Source organism: Tachypleus tridentatus, chromosome 7 (genome assembly GCF_004210375.1).
Source record: "Tachypleus tridentatus isolate NWPU-2018 chromosome 7, ASM421037v1, whole genome shotgun sequence".
Classification (NCBI taxonomy): Eukaryota; Metazoa; Arthropoda; class Merostomata; order Xiphosura; family Limulidae; genus Tachypleus; species Tachypleus tridentatus.
The window spans coordinates 172149951-172172749 of NC_134831.1; the positions used below are offsets into that span (position 1 = coordinate 172149951).

The 22799-nt window shown below is 34.7% G+C and overlaps 1 protein-coding gene across 1 annotated transcript; it reads left to right on the plus strand.

The window, feature by feature from the left end:
- The first annotated feature begins 589 nt into the window (after positions 1 to 589).
- Positions 590 to 22799, plus strand: LOC143257867 (sodium-dependent transporter bedraggled-like). Its single transcript, XM_076516894.1, has 16 exons — positions 590 to 772; positions 865 to 1012; positions 5149 to 5280; positions 5447 to 5599; positions 6924 to 6990; positions 7901 to 8033; positions 10516 to 10647; positions 11027 to 11130; positions 12948 to 13066; positions 13402 to 13661; positions 14818 to 14949; positions 17800 to 17902; positions 19684 to 19802; positions 20111 to 20137; positions 20172 to 20321; positions 21702 to 22799. The coding sequence occupies exons 1-16, from the start codon at positions 590 to 592 to the stop codon at positions 22041 to 22043; spliced, it is 2304 nt and encodes a 767-aa protein (XP_076373009.1). The 3' UTR covers positions 22044 to 22799.

The following is a 22799-nucleotide window of genomic DNA, read 5'->3' on the forward strand; positions in this document are numbered from 1 at the left end:
AGGATAAGAATATTCGTCATCCATATTTGTTTTTAAAAAATCAGATTCGATTTCCCCAAATCTCGAGCCTTTCCTTCATCAGGATCTCTGTCTGAAGGTTGGGCAGGGGTGGGTCAGGTTCAAACTGACCTCTTCCTCCCACCTTGTCTGTTAATTTAATTTATGTTTAATATTATTTAGTTGATGTTTGACTTCACCGGTTTGAAATTTTCTGTTATTCGGTTCTTTCCAAAGCCATGACCACGGATGTTATCTCGTGGTAAAGCTGTTATTAAGTGATTTATTTTTATTTTGCAGGTATCTGAACGTTGTTTATAGCTTTGAATTGTAATGTGCCCATGCGCCCGCGTAAATGCGGTGTGCATTCATGTCACGTGATAGGTTTCACTGTTTTCCGTCAGAGCTTTGCAAAACAGTTTCTATGACAACGTCACTCTGTACTAATTGTTATTTGTCGATATTCTACAGGTCTCAGAAGCTTAAAATACTAGCGCCACCAAGCGTCACATAGTTGAAACGGAGTAGTTTTGATGGACCTGGCAGCTTATTGCTACACTTCCTTCTAACAAAACAGGTCGTCACATCAACCATGGGTAACCCCAGGGAACAAGAACAACCGCCCCAAACTCACTACCCTTCACCTGAAGCTGAAGCTGATCCTGTTCAGCATGTGCACGAGGAGGTAGTGCCCCCTCCGCCACCGTACTCAGAAATAACTGGCAGTCCTTCCACAACAGACGAGACGCCAGTGATCTCTAACCCTGTAGCCAATGTGAACAACACGTCATCATCCGGTCAACCAGGCCAAAGTGGAAATGATAGTGCGAACAGTCCAAGTCAACAGGAAGTACACGTAGAGGTTAACCCCGGGACGCGGTGGGTGAAGAAGAGAGGAGGAGGGCGTGTCGCGACAAGTGGCCCCATACAACATCTTGTGCCTTTGCTTGCTTTAGTTCCATCATCGGTATCTATAACATCGGCAGATTTTCTATGCTTGTCTATCTGTACAAAGGTGAGTGTAATTCGTGTATCTGTATGTGTACTGATCTTTCTACCATGTCTGATTTTAATTTCTCTGACCACTTGTAACTGTGATACTGATTGATGTGTCTGACCTTCTGTAAGTGTCTTAGTGGTTTACCTCTTTTACCCCCTATAACTGTGTTATCCAAATTCAACTATATCATATTTATCAGTTAAGCGACAAATTGAATGAAACGCTTATAGGTACCAATGTATGGTATATATTTTTTTTAATTAGATAGATACAGGAAGACCTGCATGCCGTTTGTAGTCCGAGCTGTATTGTCCTTATTCGTGTTTCTGATGTTCACCACTCACAGTTAATCAAACAGTAATTCACTTTCCTCTTCATATACCAACCAGTACAACAAATTAGTCAAGTTGTTTCAGATTTTAAAACAGGAAATTAGATTTTAATTATTTTTTAAAAACTAAGACTCGAGTTATTAAATACGTCGTCACGTATCACTGACCGGTAAATTAGATGAGTTCCCAGAATTTGTAATAGAATAAAAAAAAAGTTTAATATTTCAATTAGAATACCGACTTGATTATTGTTTTGTTTGTTTGTTTTTTTATTTTGCGCAAAGCTACTCAAAGGCTATCTGCGGTAGCCGTCCCTAATTTAGAAGTGTAAGACTAGAAGGAAGGCAGCTAGTCATCACCACCCTCCGTCTATTCTTGGGCTAATCTTTTACCAACGAATAGTGGGATTGACAGAACATTATAACTCCCCTACGGTTGAAAAGGCGAGCATGTGTGCGACAGGGATTCGAACCCGCGACTCTCAGATTACGAGTCGAACGCCGTAACCCACCTGGCCATGCCGGGTCTCCGAATTGATGAAATAGCATAAAACGAACTGACTGTTGTTTACATTACGCCGATTAAAATTTCGCTTTAGATAAAACTAGGGCACTTACGCGTTCCATTCACTCACTGTATTTTATTCGTTGACTTTGGGTGAACAGAATTTTTCTAGATACCAAATATACTTTATTACGTTTTCAGAATTATGTTTTATTTTGAAATGTTACTAGTTTCCTGGGGGGTAGAAAGATAACGATTTTTAAAAATGTAGAAATCCAAAATCGTAATGGTCACCAAACTTTTAAAACGAGAAAATGAATAAATTAAGAGGTTTGAGAAATTTTTGTTACATACAGAAGAACAAACTTAAAACCTAAGGCCTAAATCATGTAACTATGACCTGCGTTTTTCCGCGAGGGGTTTTGAGGGGGCTTGCATTTGAACACCGATGTTTATTTAGGTTTCACTGCCATGTATTTAAATTTAGAATGTATTTCCTTTGCCTCTTTTTCTTGGACTGTTAGGCTGACCAGAGTTTGTCAAGAAAATATCGCCTTCTTTTGACCCCTACTCGTACGTACTCTTGTCCACGAATTAGTGACGAATAGTTTATTTTAGCCTTTTTATAAATATAGAAAAAATATTTATAAAGTACTGTGGCAGCTAATACTTATCAAATTAGGTTTTGATATATTTTTTTAAATATTCCTTTATATAAGTATTGAAGGACAGACTTGGCCTAGGGGTTAGCAGAAAGTCCAGGGTTCGAGTTGTGATTGTGCTTAGCACGCTCCACACTTTGTTTGTTGGTAACTGACAGTTAATTTCGCTGTTCAGGTAAGTATTTTAATTATCACACGTGCTCCCCCTATGGTCAGCAACCCTTAAACGTAAGGTTGGCTAAAACGGATCAATAGATCTTTGTGTTGTTCAAATTATAAGGTACTACGCGCGCGTGCGCGCGCGAAAACACACACACACACACACAAAAAAGAATATTTTGTTTTGATGTGCGAGTCGCAGTGTTTAATGTTTCCATTTTTTTATTATTTTTGTTTCAAATATTTTAGTTCCATATATAAAGATTAAATGGGCCATTGGATTCACACAAAACTAATTTTTTTTCTTGTTCGACATTAGAATGCGTTCGTTTTGGTCACATTTTCCTTTTTTAATTTTTGTAAAGTAGTTGTCTACAAGTTGTTCTCACGCTTACGTTAACCAATCAAATCCTTAACGGACCCGTTTACAGAAAGTTACTGAAGCATTCACGCGTGCGTACAAGACTTTAACCCTTTCTGGACTCGGTGTTTCTCTCCAGTAAGTATAACAGAAGCAGTTTTATTGCTATTAAGTGCGATTCACTGTACCTTCAAAATTCTATCTTCCGACTAAATTCTTATAATATCCAACTTGGCAGTGTCTACCAAATTCTATTCCCCCCTCCAGTCTAAGTTTAATAGACTTAACCCTGTTGTTTCCTAGCTTTAAGAGTAATGACACCACAAATGAATTAATTTGTGGAGTTTCTAGGAGCCAACCGAAAGGAAAGGTTTGATTAAAATAAAAAGTAACATCGGCAGTGCGTAAAACATCCTGTTCGATACGCGAAATTAACAAAGGGAATATAACTATTACGTGATTGTCTCGTCTTTGTCACCTGAGTGCACATAAGAGATCAAAGATATGGTGTTTCGTCACGCACCGCTAAGAAATGGGCACAGTGGTCAGATGGTCAGAGGTTTGTGTGTTGATTTAGGCTAAGTTATTTTCCCTGCAGAAATCCTTTCTGGGTGAATACAGTCGCTTCTGACACGTTAGTAAAATTCACTGAGGTTCTAGCCAGCTGATCTACGTGGAATTTCAGCTTGACAAAGTTGTCCCTCGTTGATAAAGTTCGATGAAGACCCCACCCAGTCGGTTGATAGTCTCAATTCTTTATGTATAGGATGTCCCAGTTAGACAAAGTTGTCCCTCACTGACAGAATCCGATGAAAACACAGCCGGTTGGTAATCTCAGTTCTTTATCAGCACGGTGTCCCAGTTAAACAAATTGTCTACTAACAGGGCTCACCAAGTAATAGATGTTTCAACTAAGCTTCAAATTATAACGTCTTCATAGCGGACATTAAACTGTATTGAGAAATGTAGTGAAATTTCCAGTATTTAGAAAATTACTTCACTGTACAGCATATCGTAAAGCTACGAAGAGAATTATTTTTGTTATTACACACCATACGGTATCGTTCCTTTTCAGTAAGCATCAGTCTAGAATTGCACATAAACTTGAAAAGGCTTAACTCTTTCCTTTTATAGACACACGTAAGAAAGTAATATTTGTCTTGGTACAAAATGAGATATCTTAATGAATAAACGTATTTATGTTTAGTCATTGTTCTATCCAGTCTAGCCCTTAACAAAACGAGCACAAACCACTTTTGACTGAGTTTCAATGACTGGCACTTCAAGCTGTTAGTATGTACTGTTTCGTGAGATGGTTTATGACGTGTTTGATGTTTAGATTACCACTCGTCCCTTAACCCCTTGTAACAGGTATATTCTCCAGGTGACAGGAAATTACACAAACAGCTTATCAATGGTTAAACATTGATTCGTGAACGTTCGTGCTTGCTTAAGAGTTTAGCTGATTATTAGATAAACGTCGTGTGTGTGTGTGGGGTAGGGCCAGTTATTACTGGTCTTTCATAGGTATACTGAATACACACGCATAGCTATAGAAAGATATACTAAAAATACACAAAAGATATTGTAAACAACTCGTGAAAAAATATTCTAAAAACAAAAGTAAAGGTATGGTAATGTGGGAAGGTATATAAAAAATATATTCTAAAGGTGTGGTAAACAACGTGTTTTGTTTCATGTAGTTGGAACCGGTCATTTTTGCAATTTCTAGATAACAGTATAAAATTCATAATGTCGATGTTACAAAGCTGACCTGTGGTTGTTTATTGTGTGTGTGAAAAGATCAAATTATAATGTCAATGTAACCTTCCAGATATATGGTGGTTTATTGCGTGTGTATTTACGTATACTACCTAAACAACATTATTTTAAACGTTCCAACTGAAACCAGGTACTTTATACAGATATGCATACGCCCTAAACAACGCTATTAATTCATTCATATAAACCATCTAGCGTTATAGTTCCCTTCAGTGCACAGCTGGTCTTAATTTTGTAACCAGAGTTGATGGTCATTATTTCACGTTCCACCACACGTAAACTCTAAACTCTTCACCTTGACCAGTGTGCTGTTCATGAAATCTTTCTAATGAAGCTATTCATCTTTTCCAGCTTGTTTTATTGTGGAATTCATCGTCCTAACACTGCTGTTCGGGATTCCGTTTCTCTGCCTGCAGATGGCGATAGGGCAGTACTTGGGTTCCGGACTATTAGATATGTGGTACATTTCTCCAGCGTTTAAAGGTAAGGAGACTAGAGGGTATTTGATGTTTGTAAGTTTAAGTAACTAAAACCTGGACAAGAAGTTCGTTGAAAAGTATGTTTAACGGAGAGGAAAATTTGAATATGTTTGACTGTTAAATCGGTTAATGTATGACAAACTTATAACGTCCTCTTTATCTTCCAACAGGGATCGGCTTTTCTCTTCTCTATGGTTACGTCATTTTAGGAATCTACACAGCCGTTCCTATTTCCTGGCTCTTCGTCTATTTCAAAGATTCTTTTATTACGTCCCGAGAGACATACAAGTGGGGCACATGTCAGGGGCAATTTGCCCAAAGCTGTAAGTATCGTATTTATTAAATATTGTTTTAATGGCATTGTTATCAACCAGTGTTTGTAAAAGACAGCGTTAATCTCTTTTAATCGTTTTAACATTGTACCTATTAAGCTGTATATGTGAAACACTATTTTAATAGCACATTCATTAGTCTATGTCTTTGAAACTGTGCAATAGTTTTTCTATGAAACATCTTGTATGACATTTGGGAACTCCTCCAGTGGCACAGCGATATGTCTACGGACTTCTTTTGCTATAAACTGGGTTTCGATACACGTGGTTGGCAGAGCACAAATAGCCCTTTGCTTATCTTCGGGCTTAATAACAAACATTAACGACGTCTGGGATTGAAATACTTATGTGACTAATGTTTTTTAAGTTAGTTTTATTGTACATAATTTACCTTCTCCATTTAGTTACTTTGTATAGTTTAAGTTTCTCTTCTGTAACACGCACACAGAGACTCGTTAAAAAGAAATAAATTACAAGATATTAAAACGTACCTGAAAGTTCGCTATGTTCCACTTGTCGCTGTTCCAATAAACACTGGCTCCTTATTTAAATATTCGTATATTTTCACAGCTTGGCAGACTGTTTAATAAATCCTTTATTCAAGAGTAAAATGGAGTGATAGACATTTTTATAATTCGTTTTTAAGAAGTAATTATTACCAGAACAGGATAACTCTCATTTTTACCACGTCGTAGTTTCTTCCAAATATAGATAGCACGAAATCAAGACGTCGCTTTTCAAAGTATCGAGACATTCTGGGTACGTTATAAAGTTAATCCCATAATTCTGTATCAGGACTCCTCAACCCATCATCTTACGGTATGTCTTCGGACTTACAATGCCAGAGACTGGTTTCGATACTGGTGGTGGGTAGAGCACCGATGACCCATTATGTAATTTTGTGCTTAATTACAAACAAACAAAACAAGCCTTATCTCTGGTCAGTAAATCCTTGTAAGGATACCCGATTCCTAGAAGTCTTTGACGTGGCTGTTTACCCCCACTTGCGATCAGGTTGAAAACAATAATACCGTCAAAATGCCACTAAATTTGGTACAGTAAATGAGTTCGAGGAGCAGTGCTGCTACCTGGTGGTTGTGAACTTAAACTAATCACTCAAAAAAGCCATGTTTCTATCTATTTATCTGATTGATAATTTACAGACAACTTTTGCTGTCAAAATCTTTCTGAATTTGGAGTTCTTAAAGAAATGTTTTATCAAGATAAATTTTGTGGACTACGATTCAAGTAATAGTTTGGAGAGTTATGCATGGATAAAGTATACCCAGTAATGTTATTCTTTTCGTCCACGTAGATTGCCTTGAAAGTCAAAACAAATCTTCGAAAGATTTTATTGGCTGGTCTGTCTCTTCCTACTTCCAGTAAGTCCACCTTTTGTTTTTAAGACTCATAAAGTAGCTAAAATGTCATTCATTCGCTGTTTTCTACGCTAAAATACTTGCAATTGCATGCTTTAGGTCCTTTTACCAGAACCTTTATCAGGCAACAATATAGTGAACAATATATTGTTGCCCGAAAAAGACTCCTCCAAGAGGCCCGAAAGCTCGCAAATAAGATAAGTGTTTTATTCTAAAGAAAAGTTCGTGTATAATTTAACAAGTTCATCTCTTCTTAACAGTTGTATGTTGATATATTTGGTTTACTTGTTGTAAATATGTATAACGATTTTGATACTAAAATATAAGCTAGTTTCGGTATATTAATTGTTATGGAAATTGGTGTAATAGCTAGTGTGCTAATTTGACGTACTTGACACAAAATGATCGCTGTTTTACCCTTGGCTACAGAAACCCTGTTTCTACAGAGTTTAGAAGATAACTTTATATCGTTCGCTGTTATAGAAACCTAGTGTTTTATATAGCTTAGATTCAGAAGCTAATTGTATAACATTCGTTGATATAAAAACATTCTATGTTATTAGGAATTTAAAAGTAAACTGTATGTCACTCATTGTCATAGAAATCCTGTTTAAAGAGTCTAAAAGCTAACTGTATATTGCTTGCTGCTATAGAAACTCTGTTTTAAAGAAATTTAGAAGTTTACTGTATATCACTAGTTGATACATAAACCCTGTTTAAAGAGAGACTTAAAAGCTAACTGTGTATCTCGTTGTTTTCGAAACCCTGTTTTACAGAAGGGTTTAGAAGATTGATAGTATAACACCGGTTACTTTAAAACATCGCTTGTCTAGTTTGTGATAACATTAAAAAAAGAAGTGGAAAAAGCTCTGTTTATCAGGGGTTGAGATTCTTAACTTGTTGTTTTTTACAGTGGCAACGTTCTAGACAGAAATTCCTCCAACAGACAGTTGGGAGACCTAAGGTTTGAAATAGCTTTTAACCTAGCTGTCGTATGGCTGCTCGTTTTCCTTGCTCTCAGTCGCGGGAACCGTTTATATGGAAAGGTAAACCTTGATTCTCGTGTTTTTATACACCTTTCTACCATACTAAGTAATTATTGTTGTAGCACTTTCTCTTTTCTTTATAATAAATGAAAACAAAAGTAAAGTTTGTTACTAATCTCAAAGCTCCACAAAAGTCTACTCGTGGCGTTCCCATTTCTTGGATTCAACCCTAAATTTAAGCGTTATAAATTCTCCAACATACCTCTGAGTCACCGAAAACACAAAATATTCTTGTCAAATCATAACTTGTAATATTTTTGGTTCTAATGTTTGAACAATGTTGGACAAAGGAATGATACGAATGAATAATACAAATCGATGTATGATACATTTCTAGTGTTAAAATTCCCTTTTGTAGAGGGTATCTAAGAAGTCTTGAAACACAGGTGACTTGCAACTTTTTATTAATGTTAGATAGTGACACAGGCGTAGCCAAGAGGGAGCCGTTCCCCCTGAAAAATCTAGGCATATGGATCTCACTTTATTTATAATAACCTTTTTATTGTATCACTTAATAAAAATAAAACATCTTAAACATTATTACATTTCGTTTGAATTGTTTTAATCATCGTTTGATTAAAATTTAATATAAATTTCGGCATTTTAATTTATTGACCCTTTCTTAAAAGTTTCTGAAAAGTGGAAAACCTAGCTAAGCCAGTGATGCATGATTAATTATGGCGCTGTCAATAAAATCCTGTTTTTAATACAAGATTGTTTCGAATTACAAGGACCCGGATGTAGAATACATTCTGTAAAATTCGTTGAAGTGACTATTATTATTGTTCTAGATTTTTCTGACTCCCTGTAATACAAGTTACAGCAAAAACAAGTGCTTCAAGACTTTCACTGTGAAAGTAACTAATTCTGACTTTTTATCCAGTTTAGACCTTAAAAAAAGAAGCTGACATAACCCGTGACATCACTGATATTTAAACTAAAATTGGATTTCATTTAGCATATCGGTCACAATTTATTTCTTTTCATAGTGTTGTAGGCTTTGCAACTTATTGAAGGTGTGGCTATTTTTTCATTGGTTCTATTTTCTTTACTGTGATGTCACTGTGTGTATGACTCACACCGGTAGGGCACTGTGACCTAATTGCCTTGCTTGCAATCCTTACCAGACAGTCTTCCTATATTTCAAGATGTATCGAGCAGTTCAGACCAGTTATAGGTCAGTAAGTGCAGAAAGATAAAGTTCGTGTAAGGAATTAAATTCTGGCTTGGCCCATAAGTTGGTGTTTATGACTTGTGTGCACATAACGTATCTAATCGGCAAAAAAAAAGTAACAAAAACCATAAGGCAGAAGTAGAGAGGAATTTCGAATAAACACATAACATACAGGTTAGTTACCTTTTATTAGAAATGTTAGGCCTAATAAGAAATAAAAACCTGCAGATTATATTCATTTTGTCAGAAATTTTACGCCTAACATTTTCTAAAATATTGGGCTTCACATTCTTTAGATTTGGAGCATGTATGTGTTTATTGTATTTCAGATCATTATTTAAATGAATGAAAGTGGTTCTTTCAGTATTTTGTTTCTTTATTCCGTTTTGTGTCTGCTGGTTCCATTTTGTACATCCTTTTGCTCTACTTTTCCTGATGTTTGCACGTGCCTTGTATGACTCGTATAATCCAATGTTAACAGTTTAATTTATTACATGATCTTTAGATCAGTAATCTAATTTAACGTCAACGACTTATCACTGGATATGAACTGTTTAGTACTTCATATTAGTTGTTATTTATAACTCAATATTAGCAACGTATTGATTAACGTTCGTGCCAGTACAGGGAGCAGCTACAGTTGGTTCACTTGAGATAAGTTTCCCGTGAAATGAGCAGAGCAGTTGGTCTATGTAAATACTTCTTCCATAGTCAACAAAAAATAATATTATGTTTTCTGAAACTTTATATTATTAATACCATGAAAATTCAGGCGAGCGTAACGTATTTCTTTCAGCTTCCCCCAAAGTACAGTGGGCTTTGCTAACATCTGTCGGTTTCCTCAACTGTTGATTTTGATTTGGCCAATAATGAAATATGTATTTGTGCGTGTCAGCTGTCAAAAGGAACCATTTTCGTTTGGTCCTGCTTTCTCACCCCCTCCATAAATCATTAGACCTCCAAAAAACAAGATTCTCTCAACTTTGAAATGGTACAATGAAACATTTTTGATAAACTTGCAAGTCCTCTGGAAGCTTGTGCTAAACTTAATTGCTGATAGGCACAATACAGTTGGCTGTTGTGCGTATTTGCGCTTAGCAAGACAACAAACAGAATAATCAAATATTAAGGCACTCTTTATATTAATTAGTAGGTGGCACTTTTTTGCCTACAATTTCATATCCTTTACTAACGATATAATAGAAACTGTATAATGACATCTTCTGTGATTAATTATGTTAATTGAAAAACATTATAAGAGACTTGATGCACAACACCATTTTTTGTTTCTTTTTTATTATTTTCCAGTTAGTCTATGCGTTTGTCCTCATACCAGTCAGTTTGTTATTTTTGGTAGCTGTTAGAATTATGGAACGGTGGGGAATGGGAATAGCTTCCATTTTTGATGCCCCATGGAAAGAGGTACTTGCGGATTCCTCGGTATGTGTGACTTTTCACAAATTTGTTTCGTAGTATTACTTTACAATAAAGATTGACGTCATATCCGATATGTACAACAATATATTTTAAACATACATCTGTTTTATATAATCATTTTATTAACTTTTATAAATAAGTAGTAATAAGTAAATGAACCGAAAATTTTTAAATAAAAAAACGTATACATTTTTAAATTATTAAAATTGCTTTGTCAATCACGATCGTTATAAAGTGCTAAATGGCGATTGCGTTGTCGACACTTATCGTTAGGCCTTACGTTCAAATCTGTCGTAAAGAGATCTGAATGGAAATATTTTCTGGACTACTGTTCATAATAAAAGAAATTCCATAAAAATTAACTTCTTTTTTCTTCTTCCAGTCTTGGCTGCTGGCGGCCAGAGAAGTATTTTTAACATGGGTCTTGTACGGCGCCCTCTGTCTTCAAATGTGTAGTCACAATAAGTTTACCTCTAACGTCATAAAGTAAGTACGAACATTAATAACTTAACGTTTTGAACAAGTTTCACGTAAATGTGAGAATACCAGAACCACTTACCTAAATTGAACGATGAATAACAAAGGTTTACCTGAAATACTATTCATATATTAACATAAAATACTTAGTTACTGTTTGAACATCGAAATCCATGAAACAGTGGAAACCAAACCAATAGGCCTAACATTTATGACAACAAAAAATCACGATTTTGTACTAACCGCCTCCTCTTGGACTACAAATCACATTTTTGAAAAAAGTAACATTTCATCATATTCACGTTTGATTGTCAGATTGAAATACGTATAAGTGTACGTGTTAAAAATATATTAAAAATGCATTTAACATTACTGTTTTTCTTATATGTACTATGCCTATTTGTTTCTAATTCTTTGCCATCTTTCACTGTTAAAATCATAATTTTGTAACAATATAGCCATAGGTTGTTTTAAGCATTGACAGCACAGTGCATGTATAATATATGCACAGTAGTCTGGGTGGTGGTCGGGAGTTATACTAGTTAGTTTAGATAACTGTTTGGGACCCTTTGTACTAGCATCATTCATTTATTGGACTACCAATTAGTGTCTTTCTACCATATCGGGGGTTGGAATGCTAACTCCAAGGGGTAAGTTTATTTTACTTGCTTACCCCCAAATGGTAGTACCTCATTATTTTTTTCTTTACTTTGTAAAGCAGTAAAGGGTGATATAAATGTGGGATGTTGTAGGCTTGAGGACCCACATGTCACCCTCTTAATTTCTATTTCTATTATTTGTATTCATTTTATTCCTTTAATTATTTTATTTCTTTATGCGAGACTGAAGAATGGAGGTTAAGACTGATAGACTGTGTAGCAGTAAAGGGTGATATAAATGTGGGATGTTGTAGGCTTGAGGACCCACATGTCACCCTCTTAATTTCTATTTAACAGTAAAGGGTGATATAAATGTGGGATGTTGTAGGCTTGAGGACCCACATGTCACCCTCTTAATTTCTATTTAGCAGTAAAGGGTGATATAAATGTGGGATGTTGTAGGCTTGAGGACCCACATGTCACCCTCTTAATTTCTATTTATTATTTGTATTCATTTTATTCCTTTAATTATTTTATTTCTTTATGCGAGACTGAAGAATGGAGGTTAAGACTGATAGACTGTGTATCCCCATTGCAGTGTTGGTCCTATTCTGCAGTCCACCTCCAAAACCTAGTGTACATTCTATATCCCACATTATAACTTGTACTCTTGGATCCTTTCAATTGTTGCAGAGTTTTTCATTTTCTTGTCTTCATTTTGTTTTGTTTTTTGTGTGTATACATATATTATACGTTACTTGCCTTATGTTTGCTCAGCAGGAAGTATGAGGGATAGAAATCAGCTTTTGATTATTTCAGTGGGTATAGCACATGTAGTTTATACTTAACAATACTTCTGCTACTTTATAAATTTGTGTAATATTGCTTCTTACCACTGATTGGAAAACATCAATTTCTTTACATGTGTGTAATATTACCACACTTCATTGGATGTCTGGTTCAGAATAGGTTAAATATACCACTTAACTGGATAAAATTTAACGTTATCCGTTTCTTTATAAAATTTTGATATTTTATATGTTCTTTCAATAAATATTTATTCCTAACCTATTTGAAAACCTGCCTACAATTCTCAGTACACCAGTACTAGAATAATGTATTTTTTGTGCTAAATACATTGTATTGTACTATTCACCAAATTATGTAGTGTAAGTAGGTGGAGTTAAATAAAATGTGTAAAATAAACATGATTTTTTTTTTTTTCAGAAATGTGCTGGCAGTTGGTGTTGGAGTAACTTTTACTTTGATATTTGTATCACTGTTCTTTGCAAGTGCTATGCAGGCTATGAAAGAGAATAACTTAACCCTTGTTCCTTCCTCCTATGGTAAGACATAAAGTATTTACATCATAGTTATTGTTTTATCAAAAATATGAAAATTGTGATTTGTTAGAATAATTACGCAGGTGTAATGATGAAATAGTTGTGCATGCTGGTAAGGTAAGACTAAAATTATGTATCTACAATGACCTAAATTTGTATACTGATAAGGTAAGACTGAAAGTATGTTGTAGCAATGAAATAACTTTAAAAATTGAGACTAGAATAAAATTGTAGAAATATAACAGTGAAATTAATATGTTTTCCAGAGTGCAATTTTGCTAGAAACTGTATTGTATTATCTTCAATTTCAACAAATCTGTTGATTTTCCATATTTCAGAAAATCCCGAAACTGTTAAGTTCGTACAACCACTGTCAAAGTTCAGTTCAGACATAATGAATATTACCCCAGTCAACCTAGTGATTGGAGAATGTCTTTACTCCACGTTTCCTCAAACAACTTCCAGTGGATATCAGGTGCTTCGATTTGCCACAGAAATATTCCCAGCCACTTTAGCTCTAAGTGGTGTTACAACGATTTCTTCTTTTTGGTCCATATGTTTTTTTATGATGATGATAGTTCTTGGTCTAGCTCAACAGGTGAGATGACAACAAAGTAAAATGTACATATTGCAACTATAATTTAAAACCACTGGTCCAGTATATTCCTTTTCATTGCTTTATCCAGAAGAAAATTGCAATAACTACTTCCTTTGCAAACTAACATTTCTTTTTGGTATTAGGAGTGTTTTAGATATCTTTGGGTGATGTTTTTTATATCCAAAATTGGGCTATGGTTCTTTTTTCTTTTTATATATCTTACTTCTTATTTTAGTGTATTGGATAGTGCTAAGTGATTAATTGAAATTTTGATGATGACAATAAACATCGAAAATGGAGTTTCACTAATAACATCTACATGTTGATTCTATTTGTACATAAAAACTGAGTGTGTGTTTATAGTCAGAGAAATACCCAGTCTAACTCATAAAATATAAAAAACTGCCATTATCTTATCCCATATCTATAGAGCTTACAGTGAAAAGCAAACAAAAACTGTCTGTGTTTAGCCTGGTGATTAGGTCATTCGACTTGCAATTCAAGGGTCTCGGGTTTGAAACCCCATCAGACCAAATATGCTCACCCTTTCAGCTGTAGAGGCATTGTAATGTGACCATTTATTGGTAAAAGAGTAGCCCAGAACTTGATGGTGTATGGTGTCAACTAGCTGTTTTTGCTATCTACCTGTAACTGCCACTTATAGACTAGAGGGAATGCAGCTAATAAACACCACCCACTGCTAAGTCCTGGGCAACTCTTTTATCAATGAAAAGTGGAACTGACCATTACATTATATTGACTCTACAGCTGAAAGGACAAACATGTTTAGTGAAGAGGGTTTGAACTAGCGACCAACAGATTGCAAGTTGAACACCCTGGCCATCAAACCATGGAAGGTTTCTAACCACCAGGGCCCTAATCACCTTCCATTCGTTTGTGTACACAACCAAGTCTTAATTCGTTGATTTTGTTTTGATATAAATGTAACATCAGAGCTATTTGTCAAAACATTCAAACCTTAATTCATGATAATAGTTAGTTAAAAGGGGCTTTATCCACTAATTTTAGGGTTGTTTGAAGGCGACACATTAAACAAGCTTCAAACTCGTGGATGAAGTTCAGTAAATATAGAAATCTTCGAGGAGAATGAAATGAAATAATATATATATATTTTATAGTTGTTTATATATATCAGATTGCACTGTGGAATGTTGTGGTTGAATCGGTGATTGCGATGAAACCAAAGCTCTTCGCTGGATGGCAGACTATAATCACCTTTATTTGCTGTAATGTCGGTTTTCTGTTTGGCTTGCCAATGACGACCAATGTAAGTTATCAGTTTATCATTGTTCATGTTTTAGAGGAAAAGTAAATAATCAGATGTGTATAATAATAGTTATTATTTATATATGAATTTAGTAAATACTGTGGAGTTATACACACACAAGTAAGAAGGCTGTTCTGTTAGTGGTGTTGAGTAATATTTCTTTCTAATTTGGCCCGGCATGGCCAAGCATGTTAAGGCGTGCGACTCGTAATCTGAAGGTCGCGGGTTCGCATCCCCGTCGCGTCAAACATGCTCGCCCTCCCTGCCGTGGGGGCGTTATAATGTGACAATCAATCCCACTATTCATTGGTAAAAGAGTAGCCCAAGAGTTGGCAGTGGGTGGTGATGACTAGCTGCCTTTCCTCTAGTCTTACACTACTAAATTAGGGACAGCTAGTGCAGATAGCCCTCGAGTAGCTTTGTGCGAAATTCACAAAACAAACGATAAACAAACAATCTTTCTAATTTATGATAAAACTTTGGGAAAAGAAAAGCTTAAATATTTCAAAACAATTGTGTTAGATTGTCATGTTGTGTTCATAAGTTTCAGTAAAACAGCAAACTATATCCAGTATTAAGTCCTTTTGCTCAATACCAAGTGTCATCAGACCACATGGGATATGATTGGTAAAGTACTGGGTGCGAGGTTATTTAGGCTTGAAACTTTGTGGACAGCAAATGTTTCTGTATGAACTACTGTAAGTTGGGGAATTTTAATATTTCATATTATTTATATTGTAAACCATGAGAATTAAGGTAAGAAAAATTTTAGCATCACATTATTTATGTATTTTAATATATTATTATTATTATTAGTATTAAAAGCAGAAACTGTTTGTACTAGTAATTGCTATTCTTAGTATTCATACCTTGTTAAAAAAACAAATTAGAAAAAAATGAACATTTCCTGAAAAAGGATTGTTCTTAGAAGTACAGAATGCGAAATGTGTTCGACCTGTACACATATAAACTGTAATGTTTTGTTTCTTAAAATTGGTATCCTTTATTTTAAGATTAAAATTATTTTAAGGACTCAATTTTCAGTACTATTTTAACAAATTACTTCAGGACAGCAGTAGGTCTTTGGATTTACAAAGCTAAAATCAGGGGTTCGATTCTCCTCGGTGGATGCAATAGATAGCCCGATGTGGCTTTGCTATTAGAAATGCACACATACAAGTAATATCAGTTATTATATAATCAAATCCTCAGGTAAGTTCTAGTGAAAACCGTGCCCTATTTGTGAAGAGAGTAGTTTATACATAAACTTGTGTTCTGTGATAAAGAAATAGATATTGCACATGCAACAGTTATTTTTCTGTCTGATATTGAATACCCAAAACGTGAAGTATTTTGTAGATATCTTTTTGTGGAATTATTCAGTAGATGATGCCACAGTTGTTTTGGGCATGTACATAAATAGATACATATGAATATGCTATATTCATTATTGTAAGAAGATATAAGAATTTGCAAAGAATTATTCGTTTATAAATGGAATATTGATTTTTTAAAATAACGAATTAAGAACTGATAACTGAAATTTAGTAAAAAATGAACAATATTGTTTTCCATTAGGTTTGGCATTATCAAATCAGGGAAATTAGATATATTATCTCGCTTTGTTGTTGACTACTAACTGATGATTAAAATGTTCTCTAAAAATCACTCACGTCATAAATAGTACATTTTTAAAGTAATGGTGTTGCTGAAAACAAAACTAAAACCAGTCTCAGCACGTGTTTACCTATTCAAACCGAAAAGTAAATCAGGCTATCCGACGTCACATTCATTTTTTATTTCAATTTTAGACACGTTGTCATTTCTCTTGAAAGAAAATGATCTACTGAAGACGAACTTAATTTTTTTTTTCAAAATGTACAATAATTAGTTTATTACTACCAAGTCTCATGGTAGTACTGATTGCATTTCACCTGCTTCGTTTACAAATGTTTTTTGGCTCTGAAAAATTTTGTGACACATCTAGCCATGTACGACTGTTTCTATTATTGTTTGCAAAGCCTTAAATTGAGTCATCCTTTTCTTTTGAATGTCACTCAGAATTTTAACCCCCCCAAATGTTAACGTGATGTAGTTGTCTGGTGATAGAAAGCAGGCGATTTTTCGTGCTAATGAAATATGATAAATATACCACTCATGCATACCAGTAACGATGAGATAACAGGGGGATCAACTGTCTTATCATGACGGAACACTGATAAAGATGGGTGCCAACAGCCTTATCATGATGAAACATGGTTGTTTCATCAAAAAATACATCCATAAATCATCAGTTAAAAATGATGAGATAACCTCCAGATGAACTTCTCCCCAAGAGTCACCAAAGGCTGCAACCAATGGAAGATGCGCTAAAGTAGGTATAGGTCTAGGTGTATACCTATAAAAGCAGTGTATTACAGCAAAGCCGTGAAAGACCCCTAGAACTCACAGTTCCCACCCCTTGAAAGAAAAATATTTTTATGCAGAATAAGTATCAAATTATCCCTTATTATATTGATGTTGTGCTAACTTACTGAAAGCTAGACTGGTTAGTTTGACTGAGCTGTTAGTCCGATTGTTTATGGTTTGCATTCCGTTATCGCGAGAGAAAATTTTAAAAATTGCACTTTGGTGGCAAGTGTTGTTGAATACCTGCATTTCTTATTAGTTTGTCATTTAAAAATTAACGATGGCTTACACGCATGTGGCCCTCGTGTAGCTTTACGCAAAAGTTATGAAATAACCCCTAACTAAGTCTGAATACGTGTTGGGAGTTTTTTGTGTATTAAATATTTTATAATGTTGTTGATACTTAAAGTGATTTTATATATATATATATTCCTAATATAGATTGGTGTGTTTGTCGTTTTCTTCTTCGATACCTGTATTGGATCACTTTGGTGGGCGGGGAGCATTTTTCTTATTATGATCATCGCCATTTTGTTTATTAGAGGTAAGTTCCCAGGTTCATAATGCACGTAAAATTAAAATTTATAACTTGGGGATGACTTAAAAGAATAATTTGATTAGTTATTTCGAATGAAGTCCATGGATTATTGATGTAGAAGAACGTGAGCCTGTAGTGGATTGAAATAAACGAGTTTTAATTAAGTTTGTTTGATTTTTAAGTTAAAACGTGTACTTACCTTTTGTGATGAACATAATCTGAAAATGTAATAATTTCTGAGAGAACTTAGTTAATGAACACACACATCGATAGCGTTTTAAGCCTAGAGAAAATAGCTAAAGTTGGAATGGGAAACATTTTGGTGTTTACTAAATGAGTTTCGATGGTCCAGATGTGATTTAAATTATCTTTATGAACTCGCTTGTTTTAAAATTAATGCGCTCCGTTCAAAACGCGTCTTTATTTTAGTTTTTATTTGTTTATTATTATTTTTTAATTATGTTGATTTATTTATTGTTTCGTTAGCAAAGAGCTTAGAACTTAATGAGCGTTTATATTTTGGTTAAGGGCTCGTATAATTCTTTCGTCTTTGTTTTTTCACAAGTATGTTTATCTGAAGTTGAACACAAAGGGTTATTAGTGTTCTGTCCACCACGGGTATCGAAACCCGATATCTAGCATTGTAAGTTCGCCGATATACAGCTGTGCCACTGGAGGGCGTAATCTTTCAAGCTTTATTTGTAATTGTCACAGCATTGGAAAATTTATAATTTACAATAATTTATTTTTCTAGTTAAACACTTCCATAATGTTTGGATCACTTTACAAATTAAATTATTTGGACCTTATTTTGTAAGTTTAATATCTCGATAATTATTTTTTAAATTTCGTAATAATATTTATTATGATTTGTTTAATCATTTTACTTTTTTTTCCAATTAAGTTTATTCAGTGCTTTAATTTATTACATAACCTTTTGTTTTATTTTTGAATTTCGCGCAAAGCTACATAACCTTATGTACAATAGAAAAATTCCTTTTAATTTGATATCTGAGGTTTACAGGTTTGAGTCCCTGTCCCACTAAATATGTTAGACCTTTCAGCTGTGGGGGCGTTATAATGATCGATCAGTCTCGTTATTCGTTGGTAAAAGAGTAGTCCTGTGATGACTAGTTGCCTTCCCTCTAGTCTTTCACTGATAAATTAAGGTCGACAAGCGCAAATAACTTTGCTCGAAATTTAAAAAGAAACAAACAAACAATTTGTTATAAAACATAATCAGATTTACAGCTTAGACTAGTTGTCATGCAGTACTCCACTAGTTCTAAGTGAAATGTCCGCAGACGTACAACGCTAGAAACCGGATTTCGATACCCCTTGTGGGTAGAGACAGATAACCCAGTGCGTAGCTTTGTACCTAACTTCAAACAAACAAACTATCCAGTACAGTGAACAGATTTTGTTTCATGTAGTTCAGAACAAGTTTTTTACACAGCGTTACTCGTATAATCTTATTAACCTGTTGACTGCCAAGTATTTCAGCTGCTACAATCCAACTCTAATGCTTCTTCATTTTGTAACTTTTTCGTAACGCCATTTTGGAACGAAAGTGAAACAGTTTGTAAGTAGGTCAAATGCATGTATGGTGCTGACATCTAGTGTTGAAGTTAGGTATTATTGAAAACGAATTAACTCGTCCGTTGCACTGTGTTACCGATCGGCTTGGACGAGTTATCTCGTCTACGGCTCTGAACAGTTTAATGTAAAATCTTTAAAGCGTATTTCTTAATTATCAGTTTATAATGGTGATATTTTTTTAAACACAGGACGCCCTTATGGAACTGACAGACTGATCTATATCATCTCCCAACGACAGACGTCACGTGTTTGGCTTCTTCCAATTCTTACGTTTTTTTGGAACGTTGTTCTTCCAGTAGTTTTTCTGGTATATTTTTTTCTTTATTTAATGTGGTGAAAAACAATTAACACAAATCTTTATAATACGTCAACTGTTGTAGTTTCCGTTTGTATATAAATATTCCTTTTTAATGGATTTTAAAAAGTAACAAAAGTAAAGAAAGACCTCATAACTTTCGCTATAGTCATTTTTATTTAGTTTTTCGTATCTGAAAATTTAAACTAATTTTAAAAGTGTATAAGACTTAATTGTGTCTGTGCTTAAATTAAAATTATTGTACATGTTCAGTGGATATTTCAAAACAAGAAATTTAAATTTTCCATTTCTTTTCAAAGGTACTTTCAATTGCCTTCGTCCGGTCGGGGAATCCAAAAAATAGACTATCCCTGGATGGATAGCAATAGTGGCGACACCTATTGGCCATTATGGGCGAAAAAACTAGCCACCTTAGTTCAAGCTCTTCCTTTGCTGATTGTTATTGTTGTATGTGTATGTCAGGCGTGTCGTTATTTAAAAACATCAACAGCTAACGGAGCTCTACACGAGGTATCGCAAATTGATTTAGTGTTCATAACTGGTACTTAAGAGGATTGATATTTTAAGTGTAGGCACGGCATGGCCAAGCGTGTTAAGGCGTGCGACTCGTAATCTGAGGGTCGCGGGTTCGCATCCCCGTCACGCCAAACATGCTCGCCCTTTCAGTTGTGGGGGCTTTATAATGTGACGGTCAATCCCACTATTCGTTGGTAAAAGAGTAGCCCAAGAGTTGGCGGTGGGTGGTGATGACTAGCTGCCTTCCCTCTAGTCTTGAACTACTAAATTAGGGACGGTTAGCACAGATAGCCCTCGAGTAGCTTTGTACGAAATTCAAACAAACAAACAAACTACACGTTTTAAGTGTATTACTATGTTTATATACAGGCCTCTCAGACAGCTCTTAACACTTTTTTAATTGCTCAGTTAGGCTCCTGTAACAACCTATGAAACATAGAATGTAGTAGCTGTAGCTATGATACATGTACTCTGAAGCACACGTTCATTGTGACCTATGCAGCTCAACAGGTCAGCTGACAGAATGATAGAAGAAGCCATTAACGTCTGCTTCAGATACATCATGTATGGAAACTGAAAGGTGTGAGTTTTCAGTTGTAAGATTAAAATATCCACAGTTTATAGATAAAGATAAGATACACCTCTGAAAATATATTGCTACATTTGTTTCTGTGCACGTAGTCTATCAACTGCTGCCAATACAAGAAATGTTTTGTTTAAAAGTAAGCTGTAATTTGTTACGTTTAGCCTTTATATTAAAGGTTAGTAGTAGAACTACTAATGTGTGTGTCAAACCTCTGACTAATGATATTTTGTAACAAAAAAAAAAAACCCAGAGAAAAATAAACGCTGAACAAATTAAAAGGATCCTCACTTCTCACACTCGTAGTTTTTAATTAATCTTTATTTTGATTAGTTTGTAATTTAATTATTATTTATGAATTTCTTCATGTGAGACTAGCGAACAGATGTTAAAGATTCATAGGCGGTGTATCCATTCCGCAATATGGGTCCTACTTCTGCAGTCACCTCCGAAACCTAGGGTGCGTTGTATTATAGCTTGTACTCTGGGGATCCTTTTAATTTGTGCAGCGTTTTTTGTTTTTTTCTATTAGAATACTCACACACGCACACATTTTTAAGTAACGTATTGTTAATGATATTATTATTTTAAAGATATAATCTGTTAACCATTTTTCTCATTTACGTAATTTTGTTCTAGATAAATGTTTTTATCAAGTTTCACATTATTAAGTAAATATAAATATCGCCCTAAAAGTTACTATTTATATCAACAGTAGTCGAGGCTAAGAAATCACTTTTCAAGTTCCGGTATTAATTTATTTTAACAACGTTGTGTATTTTGTATTTCAGCGCGTGGAACACTGGTGCTGTCCTGTTTTTGCTACTCCGAATGTCACCTTAACATCTTCGCGAAACAATGCTGTGTCGTCTTCTCCTACAGGGGGCGTTGTTAATGTTGCTTTTGAAGACGACCCTCCACCTAAATACACGCCACCTCCATCGTATTCTTCTGCGACCGCGCGGATGATCATCAAAAAAATAGTTCGAAGTCATTCTATGAATGAAGGAAAATATAGGAAGGCACTCAGTCGTTTATCATTTTTACCCACCCTCTCTGTCACAGTTGAAACTGCATCTGGGGTTGTGGCGTCAGCAGATACTTGCTCTTCTGCGCCACCATCCTCAAGCTAAAGAATCTTGGAACAGTGATAAGATTACAAGAAACGTAGTAGTAAAATAGTTATAATTGTAAAAAGCAAACAGAACAACTGTAAAACTACTATTAATGTGATATTGCAAGTGGTGAACGAAATGTTTCACTGCAATTTTTCATTGCGGTACTTGAATTTATTCAGTTCTTGTGTCTCGCAAGCGCCTCTCAGTAGCACTAAATATTCGTGAGGGAACATATATGTATGTACGTATTAAGTTTTTGAGAACAATTTTATATAGTGTAACTTTTGTAAAAAAACTAAAACTACAATATTTCACAACACGACTTAGTAATTGCAAAAGTTATTACTAATTATATACTAAGCTTATTTTATATGGTGGCAAAACTTACCGTTATATTTCATTGTATAAACAGAGAAAAATCTTTGAAAACAAAAATGCGAGTAAGTTTAGAATTGTACTTATTTATATTTGTCAAAAGACCATAGTATTTACTAGGAAAACATTTTTTTAAATTCATTTTTATTCAGTTTTTAGAGTGTGTGTTTTTTTTCGAGGAAATAGTATTTCGACCACACTCTCCATCGTAACCAGTACCGATGACTTGTTTCGTTAAATATCGGAACTGATTCGACCACACTCTCCATCGTAACCAGTACCGATGACTTGTTTCGTTAAATATCGGAACTGATCAGATCGGTTTGAATACAAAAAGATTGTAATGGTCAGAATGATGTTCATGAAAAGTATTTGTTGTAATAAATATTGATAAGA

Excerpts from the sequence above, each read along its gene's own strand:
- LOC143257867 (XM_076516894.1), top strand. The coding sequence starts at position 590 with ATGGGTAACCCCAGGGAACAAGAACAACCGCCCCAAACTCACTACCCT. Across the intron at positions 5,281-5,446 it reads CATTTCTCCAGCGTTTAAAG|GGATCGGCTTTTCTCTTCTC; the intron begins GTAAGGAGACTA and ends ATCTTCCAACAG. Across the intron at positions 20,138-20,171 it reads CAATTGCCTTCGTCCGGTCG|AGCAATAGTGGCGACACCTA; the intron begins GGGAATCCAAAA and ends CCCTGGATGGAT.